Here is a 17,712-nt window from a genome sequence, read left to right as displayed (position 1 = left end):
CAAAGTCAGTGCTTATTGGCTTGACTGGTAATAGTCCCCATAGTTGAAAAACTTGAGTATTCATCAGTGTAACAGTTTAGCATTTACTGGGCAACATATATGAATTGATTGCAATTCCAATAAAACAATAGAACTACTAAAAAATAGTAATTATATAAAGATTTAAATCGTAATTTTAATCTGGAATTTTTAAAGTTTCCAAAAATGACCCCCGATCAATATTATATGATCATCTGCAGACATATGTAGTTTACATTTTGTACATTTAAATAAGCAATATACTGTGCCTATATTCCTAATGGAATAGTCCCAAGGTCACAGGTACAATCTAAAGTAGCTAACAAAAGATTTCTGTACATTTGGAGTAACCCACCTTCCCTCTACTAAGACAAATAAATAGTCTGCATGCCCCTTAGTGTACAGTCATCTAGTCATAACACCTTCTGACACAATAGCAAACAAAACACCCCTGGTGATTGGTTTTCAGCTCTCCCACCTCTCCTCTCCCTCCCTTACTCCCCCTGTTAGGGATGTTAGAACGCATGCGTGAGATTTAAATGCCCTCCAGCTACAGTTAGTGCCTGTAGCACACTAGCCTGTCCCATGCTGGAGTTAAGTTCTGCCCCCACACTGGTCTGAGTTGCGTTGGTAAAGCAGGGGGCAGCGCACAAACAGGCTGCAACAACATTTTTTTTTTCTTCATGCTCTGAGGGATCTTATCAACTGGATCCTGGCTAAAGAAATAGCACTATACATTGATGACAACTGTAAAGATCCAGAGAAAAAGCATTGAGAACATCACTTGAATTAGCCATGAGCTGTTTGGATGTTATGTACCAAGTATATGGTCCTCCTCAACCCTATTTTGCAGCAGCTTATAGTCCATACCATCAGGTATGTTTTTAAATGACATATTGTTCAGGAGGGTACTGAAAACTTTTAAACATTGTTAAAATGTATTTGGAAGCTACTGTATTTCTTGCTAAATGGATTATTCTCTGACAATAGGATTTATGTTATACTTCATAGCAGACAGTAAGTTCATGAAACAGTATTCTAAAGTGGAATACAATTAATCAAGCTATTTATCTGCAATTGGTGTCAAAACCCTCACTTTAGGGTATCTTAAATGTATTGTGCAGGCTCTTATCCTAATGATTTCATGATTAGGTGTAAAGAAAAATATTTACCCAACGCTTAGATCGCTGCAATAACTCACCAGAGCTTGAAAATGAAATAGGTGGCTTTATCATGTTTCTGAGAAAAGATACAATAGCAATAACTTGCTGAATATAATGCTGCCTAATTGTATAATACATTGTTCTACAAATAAATGTGTAACAGGCTCAACATAATGCAACACTAGCTTTATATTGTATGGCTAGATGATTGCAAAGTGATTGAAAAAAAAAACCCATATATTTTAAAATAATTTAAAATATTTAAATATTATTTTTGAATCTATTGAATGCAAATGTTAAATCTAATTGCACATGAATTTGTGAAGAATGTCTGTTTTGCACAGTGTTTATTGCAAGTAATTCTTCTGTTTTCTAAACATCAGTGCCTGAGCCCCCTGTAAGTCTCTGCTTCCTTTCTGCCTAATTTGTGAGATATTTGAGTGGAAAGCTTTTTTTTCCCATGCCCTGCACCTGTTCAAGTCCATTTCACTTGTTTGCACATTTACACGGATTTCAGGCAACGAGCTGAAATAGTTCTCTTCCTTCTGCCTTTCTCATAACACAAAACATCCCCATATTTAGCAGAAAAATCCTGATATGGTATTTAGTCACAGTTACATTTTTCTCTTTTTTCTTACTTTGGTCAAAGAATTGATTTGGGTGACAAAGCCAAGTAAGTTTAATATCAAATAATTATATTTATCATAATGTATATTGCCTTAAATAAAGAACAACAATTTATATTTATCATAATGTTTATTGCCTTAAATAAAGAACAGCAATTTATATTTATCATAATGTTTATTGCCTTAAATAAAGAACAGCAATTTATATTTATCATAATGTTTATTGCCTTAAATAAAGAACAGCAATTTATATTTATCATAATGTGTATTGCCATAAAGTACAACTATCTATATTTATCATACAGCGCATTGAAATGAGCGAGTGTTTAATTTATAGAAACTTAGCTGTTGTTTATTTATTTATGAATTGACAGAAGTATAATCAAGCTTTGAAAATGTACTATATAGATATATACCTATCTATCTAAATGTATATTTGCCTATCTATCTGTCAGTCTATATCTGTCTATATCTATCCTACCATATATATATATAAAAGTATACTTGTGTATGTATGTGTATAAAGTACTATAAGTACGGCTGTATGATTTCATATTGCAATGCGCTAACGCCTGAGGTAAAGCGCCTCGTATGAGATGTCATGAGGTAATAATGAGCGGTAAAACTTCTGTGGGTTAGCGGACTGCTCGCAGGTAACTAGCGGCGCGTGCAGCTCGCTCCCGGCTAGTGTTACTGAGCTGTATTTGCAATAGGGGGAATCCTTTGACAGTTTATGACTATTGTTGTAATCTGACTTTTCTAATAAAAACGCTTGTGTTGTTTCTGATGGTGATTTTGTCCTCACTTTGTGTTGTACAGAAACTCGCCTTTTACTCGAAGATGCAAGAGGCGGCAGAAAGTGGCAGCAGCAGCAGTGGCAGCAGCAGCAGCAGCAGCTCGTTCAGCAGCCACGCTCCCGCCAGTATAAAGGAGGAGGAGTGCAGCCCGGAGAAGGAGAGACCTCCAGAGGCCGAATACATCAACTCCAGATGTGTCCTCTTCACCTATTTCCAGGGGGACATCAGCTCGGTTGTGGACGAGCATTTCAGCAGGGCCCTCAGCCAGCCCAGTAGCTACTCCCCGAGCAGTGCGGGTGCCAAGGCGTCTAGGAGCAGCAGCAGCTCGTGGAGAGGTGAGTAGGGCGGCTTGGGCGCGCTCTTAACTTTCTGAGCAACTTTATAGAATGGCATCATAATTGTTTAATTCCTGCAAGTTCGCTATTGTATATTAGCAATTATCCAATGTAAATCGCACTAACTGCTTACTAATGTATTCCCCGTGGTGACAATGCGTGAAGTGTTTGTGCACTTGACAAGTGGGACCCTTTATTAATAGCTAGAGATGATGTTCCCATTGTGCTCGTTCCTTTGTGTAGATGCTGTCTGTGTTATTGCCAGCACATATTGTTTTTACTGTTCATTTAAATCCGATTCAAATAACTTGTTACGTTTAACAAAACTACTACGTTGTCAATTAGAAGCCAGGTACTATTGTGCCCTCAGATATAGTATTGGATCATTGTTTTTTAATATAATGGAATTAAAATTATTGTCCGAGTCAGTTTATTACATTTAGAACCAAAATAGAGTGAAAACGTTTTTACCTTTAGTTCAGATCAGCAGCTTAATGCAGTGAAAGCAGATTCAATAATGTTTTTTTGTGAATTAAACTGTCTCTTTATGTAAACACATACATAAATGTATCTATAGCTCAGCCCTAGGCTCCTGCTTATATATAAGTGACAAAGGGTGCCAAGAGTTTCGCAACCAATAGCATAAGCACAATTTAGAAGTCTAGTCACGGGTTAATTCAGTAATGTTTGCACAATTCCCTTAGGAAAGAATGTTGTACATTGTAGCCTTGGGATTGTCCGCACCATGAATCAAAAAGGTCCTGGAAAGGGAGCTTAGATGGACGTGGAAGTTAAAAACTATATTCTTTCATGATTTAGACAGAACCTACAATTAGAACAAATATCAAATGTGCATCTTTTTTGATGAAATGTATGCGTTTTCCATGTAAGCATACCTAGGTAGGACTCAATAGGGTGCTAGCACACTTCTGAATATACCTCATTATGTTCCCATGGGACATTTCAACAAAGTTTCAACAAAGGATAGGAAGTAGATTTGATTATAAAGTACAAGTGAGACTTTAAAAAATGAACATTGTATCAAAATCATTCCAGTTTAATTGTGCTCATTATAAGGTGTAATGACTAATTTCCTATAATGTTTTACCCAAGAAACAAGTCACTTCTCCATTGCACATGAATACAGAGAACACATCCCAAACCAATATAACCTAATATTCATTGTACAGTAATAACCTAGCAAGGTCTGATCATACATTCACAGCAAGGCATTTACATGTGAATCCGTAACACGTAAGGTGACTGAGACAAATATGACTTCATAAAAAAAGTTACCATTGTATCTCCCACTGGGGTGTATTTAATTGTAATGCTGCCATAGGCACTAGGAAATTGCTGTTCTATCAACCCCACCAAACCAAACATTTTAGCCCATATTGACAGAGCATGTTTTTCACAAACAAAAGCTAGGAATGACTGGATAAATCATAACCACTACAACCTGTGCTCATCATAGCTTTGTATTAACGTGAATGGATACAATATTTTGAGACTATAAAAGTGGAAACACATAATTCCATAGAACTACCCCCATAATGTGCTGCAATTCTAAAACCTGATGCATGGGGCTTTTTGGTTAATATTTACACTACTGATCTCCCACAAAGATTAGTCTTGCAATGCCAGTACTTCATTTTTTATAGTTATTTCTCACTATGACCTCTAATAATGAATTAAATCATACTTTGGTTTACACTTGTTATTTAGACATGGTTTCTAAGCCTTTATTTCCCTGTTTATGAGATAATCCTTTTTAACTGTAAATGTATACCCATGGTTGTATAAAATATTAACTTCACTTTATTACATTACATACTTTTTATTAGTTTTAATATTTTACTTTGTGGATAGCTGACTTGGCTGGGACACACCTTAAAGGAACAGTCAAGTCCAGAAAAAACTTTCATGATTCAGATAGGGCATTTAATTTTAAACAACTTTCCAATTTTCTTTTATCACCAATTTTGCTTTGTTCTCTTGGTATTCTTAGTTGAAAGCTAAACCTAGGCGGTTCATATGCTAATTTTTTAGACCTTGAAGGCCGCCTCTAATCTAAATGCATTTTGACAGTTTTTCACCACTTGAGGACATTAGTTCATGCGTTTCATATAGATAACATTGAGCTCATGCACATGAATTTACAGCGGAGTGAGCACTGATTGGCTAAAATGCAAGTCTGTCAAAAAAACTGAAATAAGGGGGCAGTCTGCAGAGGCTTAGATACAAGGTAATTACAGAGTTAAAAATCTGTTATTATAACTGTGTTGGTTATGCAAAACTGGGGAATGGGTAATTAAGGGATTGTCTATCTTTTAAAACAACAAAAATTCTGGTATTGACTGTCCCTTTAATAGAAAGTAGGCTATTTTGCTATTTACTAAATTCAAACAGATTTGGGGGCACAAGTCAGCTGCAAACAATGGCTTTAAAGACAAGTTATATTTACAGATTAGACAATATGGAGATTACTGTCTAAAATTGTTACTGGATTTTTTATTAATTTAGTTCATAGTCAGTACATAATCACACCACTATGAATAGACCTCACAGTATAAATACACAAGTGTTTTTTTTTTTTACTCCCTTTTGTAAGCCTTTCCAATTCTTTTGCATAGCCACAGTCTGAATTAGAAAGAAAGAAAAAACAATTGTATTTACCTCATAGCAGGATTTATTTTCAGTATTTACTTATTTTTTGTAAAACAAGTGAAATATTCATGGTGAATCTAAAAATAAACAGAACTTCATCATTCATTATGATGACTATATAGTGTGTTTCAATGCAGGTTTTTCACCTTTACCATTAATATCAATTCATGACATATCTTCAATTTACAAATAGTTTAGAGTAATTTTTAAAAACCTTTTATGTTTATTAGATTTATAGTAATCTAATCAAGAAACATTAATGTTTATTATGTGAACTGAACATGCACTAAAACTTAGATCATAGCCGCAAGAGTAACCAAAATATGTTGGCTGTGGAAAAAAAGGACCCAATTGTTATTCATGAAGTTGAGGCTCTTGAAATAGTAAAGTTCCAAAAATCAAAAGGCACTGGTAACATGTTTTCAGATTATTGAGGTGCAACTGTGGAATTCACTTAAAGGGACATGAAACCCAAAAATGTCTTTCATGATTCAGACAAAGCATATTATTTTACTTCTATTATCTAAATTGCTTTTCTTCTTGGAATCCTTTGTTAAAAAGCATGCCTAGGTAGGCTCAGAAGCTGGGAGCTAGCTGCTGATTGGTAGCCGCACGGATATGCCTCTTGTTATTGGTTTACCAATGTGTTCAGCTATCTCTCAGTAGTGCATTGCAGCTCCTTCAATAAAGGATAACACAAAAAATAAGCAAAATTGATAATACAAGTAAATTGGAAATTTGTTTAAAATTGTATGGTCTATCTGATTTGTGATTGGGTTTCACTTCCATTTAAAGGGCTATTATAGTGGAAAAAATGCCTGCTCTAATTCGTTAGAACATGTCATTTTAACACTAGTGGTCCTGCAATGCTATGTGTTTAACCCTGCAAAGGGGTTTAACATACAGTTAAAATACAGATTGGGAGTTACAGAACACTGTTTGTCGACTCCTAAACAGACATGGCCAGTTGGCCACTAACCAAATCAGTGTCTGTAGATTCATGACCCAGCTGTGTGACTAGATTGAGTAACCAAGAGTTATTGCTTAGGACCAGCAATGCTTTTATCTCTCTAGTGGTACTTTAAATATGTGTTTAACCCCTTTAATTTGTTCTGTTTGTATCCTTTAATGAAAGCAAACCTAGGCAGCAATTGTTATGGGCTCACCAGATGTGTTCAACTAGATCCCAGTAGTGAGTTGTTTCTTTGTAGGCGACTTAAACTATGTGTTTAACCCTTTCATATGGGTTAAACACATTGGGTTCCATTTATTAAAGGGACATAAAACCCAAAGATGTTATTAATGATTAATTTCCAAAATACTTCTAATATCTAATTTACTTTATTCTCTTGGTATCCTTTGTTAAAGAAGCAGCAAATCACTACTGGGAACTAACTGAATGCATTGGGTTAGCCAATCACATGAGGCATAAATGTGCAGTCACCAAGCAGCAGCTCCTGAGCCTACCTAGGTATCCTTTTCAACAAAGGATACCAAGAGAACAAATCAAATTTGATTTCAAAGCACAAAACCAGCAATTTCATATCCACAAATAAACCCCAAAATGCAATTTCTCATACATTCTATACTCTGCAGCTGGTGTAACAAGTCATTGGAAATACATCAAGGGAAAAACAATTTTACTGTATTCTGTCCCTTTTAATGTGAGACTAGGCATACAAGTTTCATGATAGTGAATCTCGTCCACCCAGCAGATGATAAATGGAGACCATAGTTATATGCATGTAATAGTGGAATAAGAAAAAAATGCTCTGTCATATAGAGAGATTTATTTTTGTGTCCCTTTAAGACATATTATTGTTGTTAGTGAGAAACGTTTCATAATTGTTGTTGAGCAACCACAGGAAACCATATGATAATTGTGTTCTAATACATTGGAATGGCCTTAAAATTTAAAAAACCCTTAAAAAAAAAGCCTTTTGAGTTGCTTTGCACAACTCCAATGGATTAAAAGAGGCACCAATTGATTTAATATTACTCACAGCTCATTTAAAGATTAGTATACTAACTTGCACAATTAAAATGACTAATTATAGTGCTTAATCATGAATGAAACTCTATTCTAGTAATGTATAATCTAAATGGAATAGTGATTTAAACTATATTTCTAACGTTTTAATTATGAAATTATTGCGTTAAAGTGACATGAAACCCACATTTTTTTTTTCTTTCGTGATTCAGAAAGAGCATGCAATTTTAAACAACTTTCTAATTTACTTCTATTATCTAATTTGCTTCATTCTCTTGATATTCTTTGCTGAAAAGCATATCTAGCTAGGCTCAGTAGCTGCTGATTGGTGGCTGCACATAGATGCCTCGTGTGATTGGCTCACCCATGTGCATTGCTATTTCTTCAACAAAGAATATCTAAAAAATGAAGCAAATTAGATAATAGAAGTAAATTAGCAAGTTGTTTAAAATTGTTTTCTCTATCTGAATCATGAAATAAATTTTTTGGGTTTAGTGTCCCTTTAATTAATGTGTGACTCAAGCAAGTGGGAAAAAATGTTTCTAATTTACTTGATTTTTATATGAATAATCTACAGGGTTATATAGCTTCTTATATTTGTTTATAATAATTAAGGGATTTTGATAAATAACTTTATCCACATCACAAATGTAGTATAGTTTTAAGTATTAAGTCATTTTTATTGCAAAATTATTCACAGATATGAAGGTTCAAAATTTTGTAGTTTACAATTTGTGTTTAGTAAACCTTTAAGGAAACCTGGGTAAAATAGTCAAATTACTTTTAAACCTGAATTAGAGTATCTAAGTTTGACTGATCTCAACTATTTCAGACCAACAATTCACCTAAGCAGCCGGCAGGATAGACAGCACAGTTATTATCATATTCGCTTGTATGGCATATAGCCTAATGAACAAAATGGTCCCAGCAGTAAAAGGACTACCAGATCAGTACAGTCCAAATAAGCTATTTATCATATGACCATAAGCTAGCTACTAGACTTGTGCATGGCCGAAAAATTTGGTTCCGTTCGGTTCGATTCGGATGTTTTCGAATTTCGGTTCGGATCGATTCTAATTCGGAAATTTTAAATTAATTTGTTTTGGATTTGTTTCGGATTCATTCGGATTCGAATAAATTCACCTAGATTCGGTTCGGTTTGATTCGGAAATTCAGAATTTCGGTATGTGTTAGGTGGGATGTGCTGTGTATTAGACTAGTATTATGTACTGTATATTACATGTAACCCATAGCAGAGTGATATAACCTAATATACTGTACAATACTAGTGTAATCCATGGCCATCCGAATGTAACAAATAAATCCGAACTAATTCGGATTTATTCGGTAGATTCGGTACTACCATAATTCGGAAATTCGAATCGATCTGAATCTCTGAATTTAACAAATTCGGCCGAATTTCAATTCGGAACGAATTGAAACCCACATGTCTACTAGCTACTGACATTATTCTACCTTTGTTTGTAACGCTCTAAAGTACTAGATAGTATAGTACCAAAAAATGTTTGACACATACTTTCATTGTTTATGTACACACTAGAATTAAAAGTGCAAACTGCAGACTCAAAAATCCTAATCTTTCTACATTCCATGCTGTTATTGTTTAATTAGTGTAGTGGTGCATTTTAGCTGTTTCTTACTGGCTTTAACAAAGTAGATGAGAGACTTTTACTAGGATGTGGCTCTGGTCTGCAAAACAATGCAAATGATGTCAAAAATACAGTTTAAATACTTAAAATATCTATTTTGTATGCAGATCTTTTGTAATGTGTTTAATTGTTTATATTTATTATGCACATAAAAAATAGCTGTAGGCCCCTTTAATAAAACACTTTCATCTCATAAAAATAGTAACTTTTTACATATGTAAGATTAAATAGTGCATTTAGTGATATTTTTATTTTTACTTAAGTGATGGTAAAGTCATCTGTTGTGCAATACATAATCCTTTTTCTTTTACCATAACTAGCACATCGATGTGCTTATATAAATAAAAAAACATTTATTCACGCTGTAATGCCGATTTTATTTCCCTCTCCGTACAGTGTTTCAAACAGCCTCTCTATATTTTTTCACCGGTGCAGCTTTGATTGACAACGCTTTTAGCCAATCATCAGCTCACCATGCGCCCTATCTGAAATATGTACCGCACGCTCCCGACATTTACACTAAGTCTTTGCTACTTACTGCGCATGCGCACCGCTTATTCTAACTGCACATTGCTATATGAGAATACTCAGCTCCTGGTTTTAGCCGATCGGTGCGTAGTGTCATATAGCAATGCGCAGTTAGCGTAAGAAGTGCGCATGCGCAGTAAGTAGCAAAGACTTAGTGTAGATGTCGGGAGCGTGCGGTACATATTTCACATAGGGCGCATGGTGAGCTGATGATTGGCTAAAAGCGTTGTCAATCAAAGCTGCACCGGTAAAAAAATATAGAGAGGCTGTTTGAAACACTGTACGGAGAGGGAAATAAAATCGACATTACAGCGTGAATAAATGGTTTTTTATTTATATAAGCACATGCACATCGATGTGCTAGTTATGGTAAAAGAAAAAGGATTATGTATTGCACAACAGATGACTTTACCATCACTTTATTTGTTTAAAAATCTGTTGTTTTAAATGACTTTGAGTATATTTCTTGTTTGACATCCGCAATTCATGCACTGGCTCAGAAATAAATGTTTTTTCATTCCTATAGAAACAGTAGAGAGGACTCAAACAATACTATTTCATAAAGCTAGAATATATGAATTAAAACATATAGTATGTAAAAACAATGTAACTCTCTAATAAAATAATTTTCATTAAACATTTCTTTCATTTTCGTTAAAACAAATGTAAATGTTTCAAAACTACAGGTGAAAAGTTCACCTGTAGCTACAATATTTACGTTAATGTGCTCTGGGGCGCATGGAGAGTGCGCTAAGGTACGTATTAAGCGCTTAAAAAAATTAAAGCAAACAAATGGATACTGACAATTTTCGTCAGTATTTTTTGTTTTCTTTATTTTCGCTGGTGCATTTATTCGGATTTTCATGAATAGTGTGCATTAGTTCAAAAACATATGCAAATCTAGTTAATCCTCTTTAATGATTCAGATAGAGCATGCAATTGTAAGCAACTTTCTACTTTACTCCTATTATCAATTTTACCTTTTTCTTTTGCTATCTTTATTTAAAAAGCAGGAATGTAAAGCTTAGGACCCAGCCTTTTTTCGGTTCAGCACCATGGATAGCGCTTGGTTATTCGTGGATACATTTAGCAAACCAATAAGCAAGCATAGCCCAGGTTCTCAGCCAAAAAATGGGACGGCTGTTAAGCTTTACATTCCTGCTTTTTAAATAAAGGTAGCAAGAGAACGAAGAAAAATTGATAATAGGATTAAATTAGAAAGTTGCTTAAAACTGCATGCTCTATCTGAATCATTAAAGAAAGAATTTGGGTTTAGTGTCCCTTTAAGTCTGGGAAGACTGTGTGACAAACTAAATGTGTTTTTGAGGTCCAGTGACCTGATGACGAGATGGAACCTTGAAACGCATTGTGTTTGTCACATAATCTTGCCAGACTCAACAGAATGGACTAACTACACTGTCTATTGTTTATATTGCTATTTACTCCTATAAAAAAATAAGTTGTGGGGTTTTCAAATTTACAGTCTGGAGAGGGAGCAGATCAAAGAGGGGGGGGGTATTTTTTTTTACATCTAATGTGTATGTACATAGCTATATAGACAGACAGAGATAGATAGATGGATAGATAGATACCCAAGGCAATTAAAGAGGTAAAAAGTATATTACTATAACAATGTTGGTTATGCAAAACCATGGAATGGGCAATAAAGGGATTATCTATATTTTTAAACAATAAACATGTGAAAGTAGAACATCTCTTTAATGTAGATGCTTAACTTGCCCTTTAAGTAAACTGCTGTTTTACTGACCCTCATGCAGGCCTCATGCATCCTGGTTTCTAATTCATCACATCAGAGACCAAGAAACTTTACTCAAAGGTGCTTTTTAAAAAAAACTGTAAAAAAACTGTATTTTATTTAGAAGGTAGATGTATTATTTCCAGCACATAACCTTTCTATTTATGCTGCTACAGATTAGTCGTTAGTACAATGAAACAGTCTTATGTTTTTTTGAAAATCTAAATAAAGCATTGTTTGCTGTTAGATACTAGTGCAGTTTTTCTATATAAATAAATCATTTCCGTCTAATTCAACTTAGAAGGAAAAGGTGAAAATAAAATGTTATAGAGAAAAATGTTAGTTAAGAATCTATGGAGATATTGTGTAGATGTGATAGACAGTTTATCAGCTAGAAATGTATCCATCCCAGTTTAATTCCTAATAGGCAGCAAGATAATACTTTTAATACAAATGTACAAATATATATATATATTGATTGATTGATTGATGTGGGCATGACAACACTTAACTTTGTGTATCCTTGTGACTTTCTATTGTTATACCTTTCTGATTTGTTTTTTAATGACAGAATAATTTGATCTTTTTCTATATATTGTTTTTTACTTGTGCCTGCAGACCAGTCTTACCCCATGAGCCAGAGGAGTTTCCCACCATCCTTCTGGAACAGTAGTTACCAGCCATCTGCGGTGAGTGCCAGCTCGTCCTTGGGAAGCAGCCTAGCTAGTCCTCTCAGTGGCCCTCACTCAGATATCCCATTTGGTACAGACCCTTATTCCCCCGCCTCTCTACACAGCCACTTACACCAGGGGCCCCCAGAGCCCTGGCACCATGCGCACCATCACCACCACCACCCCTACTCCCTTGGTGGAGCCATCAACAGCCAGGGCAGCACCTACCCCCGGACCAGCATGCATGAGGTCTACAGTACACACTTTGATCCTCGGTACAGCTCACTCCTGGTACCGGCTTCAGTTCGCCCTCACCGGATCACCCCAACAGGCACAGCATCAGCCACAGCACAATGTGATCTGGGGAAAGCAGAGCCGGCCACCTCCGCGTGGACAACCCCTGGGCCATTCCCTGGACCAACAGGGGAGATGGGTCAGGGCATTGGGCTCAATGTAGATGCAGGTAAGACTGGTACTGGCAGTGATGCTTCCTTAGTAACACACTGGTGCATGTCTAGCATGTGTTTGTTATCATCCCACTCTTATCTGTATGAGCTAGTCACTCACCTGGCTAGATTATTTCAAAGCTTGTTAGGTGACATATGTAGATGGTGAAATAATTCACTTATTTCAAGGTACATAAATCAATATAAGATTGAAATACCTTGGAAATGATTTCCTTTTTGTGGTATGAAATCTGAACTTTACAGATGTATGTGTTTCAAGCATATGATTTTTCCAGTTCACTTTGGGGTTCATCACAATCCTTTAGGGAGTGTATCTAATGTTTTTTTTATAATTAAGCATTCATATATGAGGGCATTTTTGTAGATAAATTATTGGATACACTTTTTTAAATGATTGTGATCATCCCCTTTCTTTATATTTCATTATAGAGTGGCTATTGAAAACATTTTAATATTTAAAGGGACAGTTCACTGTAAAATAGTTTTTCCCTGAATGTGTTCCCCATGACATGTTATACCATCTGCAGCATATGAAACATATGAGAAATTGCTCATTCATGCTTCTTTTTGCAAAATAAATAGCTAGAATTGCTTTTTGAAACCACAACCCATCAAAATAGGCTAAGCTTGCAGACAGATAAGATCTCCTTATACTATCACTCAAATGCTTCCCCCTCTGTCTCTGTACAATACTTAGAAAGAACAATTGAAAATGGACATTTTAGAGCTTTATCTCTTCCACCTCCCATTGTGAGTGTAATTTCTTCTGCTGGCTGTGTTTACATAGTTTCTCAATAGCCTATACCTAGGAATATAAACGTTCAGTACAGGTAGGGATTTTACAGGGTAAATCAGCTATTTAAAATGGTGATATAAAGGCTAAGGAGCTATTTGTAAACAATTTAAAGGGACAGTCTACCATAGAATTGTTATTGTTTTAAAAGATAGATAATCCCTTTATTACCCATTCCCCAATTTTGCACAACCAACACAGTTATATTAATATACTTTTTACCTCTGTGATTACCTTGTATCTAGGAACCTTCTTCCAGCCCCCTGATCACATGACTGTGACTGTTTATTATCTATTGTCTTAAATTTAGCGTTGTTGTGTGCTAAATCTTAAATAACTCCCTGTGCCTGTACACAGTGTTATCTATATAGCCCACTTGTACTTTGTCTCTTTGTGTTGAAAAGGAATTTAAAAAACCTGAGATAAGAGGCAGCCCTCAAGGGTTTAGAAATTAGCATATGAGTCTGTCTAGGTTGAGTTTAAACTAAGAATACTAAGAGATAAAAGCAAATTTGATGATAAAAGTAAATTGGAAAGTTAATTAAAATTACATGTCCTATCTGAATAATGAAAGTTTAATTGTGACTAGACTGTCCCTTTAATACACTCCAAAAGGTAACATGGATCATTAGGAACAAATTAAAGGAGAGCAAGTTTATGGTTAAACTGTCCCTTTAATAATTAAACATTTGGCTGCCACAGAAATTTGCAATAAAGTAATGGTATATTTTCACATTTACCTATATACTACTGGTTTGCTTTATCAGTAAGTTTTTTAAACACATATAACAAAAAAATAAATAAAACTATTCCTTCGACACATTTAATGCAGGCGCATTTGGCTTTTATCGATGCACTAATGGGATTACTTGAAATTTCATGGACACTAAATCAGATTCTAATATCCTTTTATAATAATGAATAGGCAATTTTAGTTAGTGATAAAAGCTCTGTAAGCTACAGAGTAGTTATTTTACTTTATTCAAAACAATGACAATAAAACCAGGTTATAATGTTCAACATTGTGTTTCAAGATCTAAATCACTTTATTTTGCTAACATAAAATACATTTATCTATCAGTTATTAAATACAATTTTTCACAGGACACCCATGATTCAAACTATACGATAAAACATAGTTAAAAGAGTAAATGCATCAAATGAAATTAGGTTATAAAAAGTTTAGGCTTTATTCTATCATCTAAAAATCTGAACAAAAGGAGTTGGACAGGTACAATAATGCACATATAGAATATATAAAGCAAGGAGTTCCTATAGGTGGTAGCTCTGTATGGCCTTGCATGATTGCTAACTTATGTATTTTCATTTTCCCTACAATTCATTTTCTTTATACTCCAGTCTATTGTTCAGGGAATAAGCAGACAAACCCTTGGTACTATTTCACCCTATCCTTAAATATCTTGTACCTTTATTTCTCTTCTTCCCCATTCCTCTTTCTTTCTCTCTCTGCCTATCCTCCATTCCCAGGTTTGCAGCCTCAAGATAAAAACAAGGATCTGTACTGGTTTTAACCCTGTAGATCCCCCCCCATCATGTAGAATTGATGGCTTTGTGAGCAGACATGGGAGTTTCTTTGCTTTGGTGGTAACAGCTTGTGATCTTCGTTTACAGCTCGACGCTATCCCTTCTGTGGTGGACCTCTCCTGAGCTGATCCCGTCAAAGACTTGAAACAGTCTCTTTACCCCCAAGGCCCAGAACACTTGTGAACCAGCACTATGACTTCAACTGCCAACGGATGCCCTCTGGACTACATGCCAGTTAGAAGGGAAAGAGATTTATTTCTTCTGTGCGCAGAGACTTGTGAAAAGACTGACACAATCTTTTTATTTAATTTGTTGTGATAATTCAACAAAAAAACCTTTCCACCAAATAATAGCATTATATAAATATATAAATATAAATAGATATATATTAATATAAATTCACTGGCTTTCATATGACAAAAGACTTATTTTTTGGTGTTGTGAATATTTTTATGCCTTTGTGAATTTGACTTTCCATGCAAGCTACCTGTTTGATGAACATCGATGTATTCCTATAGACCTGTATGTTGACTAAAACGGGACAATGAAAGTTTAAAGGGCAAGGGACAATTAAAAGCCCATATGTGGATATGCAATCCTGTTTAAGGAATGGACTGGGGCCACCTGCCCTCAGTTTAAAGAAATGCAGCTGTTAAATGGACAACTGTTCAAACTGCAGAAACATGACAACCAAGGTGGCACTTCTTAGGGTTAAGCCCGACAATTGCAATTTTTTTTTTTTTACAAGGAGAATTTTATCATGAAAGAAAACACCCTACAGAAAAATAAATGACAGCCTGTTTTTGGAACAACTGTTCGGTAGATGACTGAAAGGAGATCTGCACAGAGTGCTTATTTTGGACAATTGATCTCAGACAGCTACACTACCCCCCCCCCCCACACACACACACAAATAATGCTGTCATGCTGTCACTTTAACTTGTTTTGGGAAACATTGAAAGATGTATTTAATTGTAGGAATACTGAATTAAACTATTTGTGTTCTTAACAGCGTTGTTTGATGAGCAAGAAGAAAAATGTATATTTAGATAATGGAATAGAGAAAAAAAAAGAATAACAGAAGCATGTAAAATACTTAAGTAATGCAGATATTTTATGTGAGTTCCTAACACAATTGAGCAATATATCATTTGTATATGCAGTTATATTGCCTTTTAGAGAAAAAAAACAGCTGTTGGAGACATTGATCAGAACTCCTGTAGCAAGTAAAGGAAACTCTTCTCATACCTATTTTAAACCCTCTGACAGTTTATGCAGTTGTCCCGTGTACATGACATGGAAAAATATTGTTACTAAATGCAAGTGCCTGCTTAGGTGAGATTTGTGATCTCAGACATCTTTAAGAGAGGAACAGTCTGGTGATTTCAATTGAGTAGATTCCCGATCCACTGCCCGCTTTGTTCTTGTAACTTTATTTGTGCTTACAATATTATTTTAATTTGTTTTCCCATATACATTTTCCAATATATTCTGATCTTAATGTTTAACACCAGAAGTAAATCAAATTTACTAAGCAGATAAATGGGCATTGAATATCCTTTTATAAATAAAATCGTTCCATTCCATAAATAAGGGTTGTTGTTTTTTTGTTTTTACAATAGCAATGAATAAAAACAAACAAACAAATAGAAAAAAAGGAATTGGCTATTTGTATTAAAGCAGAGAACACTGTGTTAACGATATCTTTTGGTTTCTTTTCTATTGTTAAGTGCTGTCAATTCAAGTCATCTGCTTAACGACCAATGTGTCAAAATAGTATTTTAAAATTTTATTACAAGACCAATGATCAAATTCGAATATTTTATAGCTATTTCCTGTAATATAAACAATAAAGTTAATATATTGTGAATGGAACAAGACGTCAAATTTCATTGATGGTTATAAAAATTACAATAATGGTGGTTTGTGGGTTAAGTTTATATATTGGCATCATCACTTATTTTGATTTTTTTAATTATAATTAAAAAAAAAAAGAAGTCAGGCAGAACTTGTTTTTTCTACCTAAATGCATATAATTGTTTTCAGAGAAATAGCATTGTGTGTACAAAATATAATGTTTTTAAATGCCATTTTCTAGTTATGCTTTATTGCACACATTGCACTTTTGAAATATTAGTGATGATAGATAGATAGATAGATAGATAGATAGATAGATAGATAGATAGATAGATAGATAGAAAGTGGAGATATATAGATGATAGATAGATAGATAGATAGATAGATAGATGATAGATATAGATAGATAGATGATAGATAGATAGATAGATAGATAGATAGATATATAGATAGATAGATAGATGATAGATGGATAGTGGAGATAGATAGATTATAGATAGATAGATAGATAGATAGATAGATGATAGATGGATAGTGGAGATAGATAGATAGATTAGATAGATTATAGATAGATGACAGACAAGATATAAACACTGCAGTTCAGTTTAATTTGTAATGTCTGTGCCTATTCCTAACAGATACAGAGATACCAAGCGTTTTTACCTTTGAATTATAATAATACCAATAGTTTAACATCATTAAAAATAATCTATAAAATACTACACTGCACCGACCTGCTAAAATAATGGTTTATGTGCTAAATATGAGCCAATAAATGATTTAAAATCACTAGGCAATGATTATTGTAACATGAGGTAAGGATTTT

General features: G+C 34.5%; 1 protein-coding gene across 2 annotated transcripts; it reads left to right on the top strand.

The window, feature by feature from the left end:
• The first annotated feature begins 553 nt into the window (after positions 1 to 553).
• On the top strand, positions 554 to 16,907 carry VGLL2 (vestigial like family member 2). 2 transcript variants are annotated; one of them, XM_053710801.1, is made up of 4 exons: positions 554 to 894; positions 2,627 to 2,939; positions 12,172 to 12,687; positions 14,973 to 16,907. In XM_053710801.1, the coding sequence occupies exons 1-4, from the start codon at positions 814 to 816 to the stop codon at positions 15,014 to 15,016; spliced, it is 954 nt and encodes a 317-aa protein (XP_053566776.1). In that variant the 5' UTR covers positions 554 to 813; the 3' UTR covers positions 15,017 to 16,907. The 2 variants fall into 2 exon arrangements, with proteins under 2 accessions (XP_053566776.1, XP_053566777.1); XM_053710802.1 differs by having other exon boundaries at positions 556 to 894; positions 15,117 to 16,907.
• Positions 16,908 to 17,712: the final 805 nt, after the last annotated feature.

The sequence above is a fragment of the Bombina bombina genome, chromosome 4 (assembly GCF_027579735.1).
Source record: "Bombina bombina isolate aBomBom1 chromosome 4, aBomBom1.pri, whole genome shotgun sequence".
In the NCBI taxonomy this organism is placed as follows: domain Eukaryota; kingdom Metazoa; phylum Chordata; class Amphibia; order Anura; family Bombinatoridae; genus Bombina; species Bombina bombina.
The sequence above is the reverse complement of the archived record's forward strand: the minus strand, read 5'-3'. Positions and strand labels throughout refer to the sequence as shown.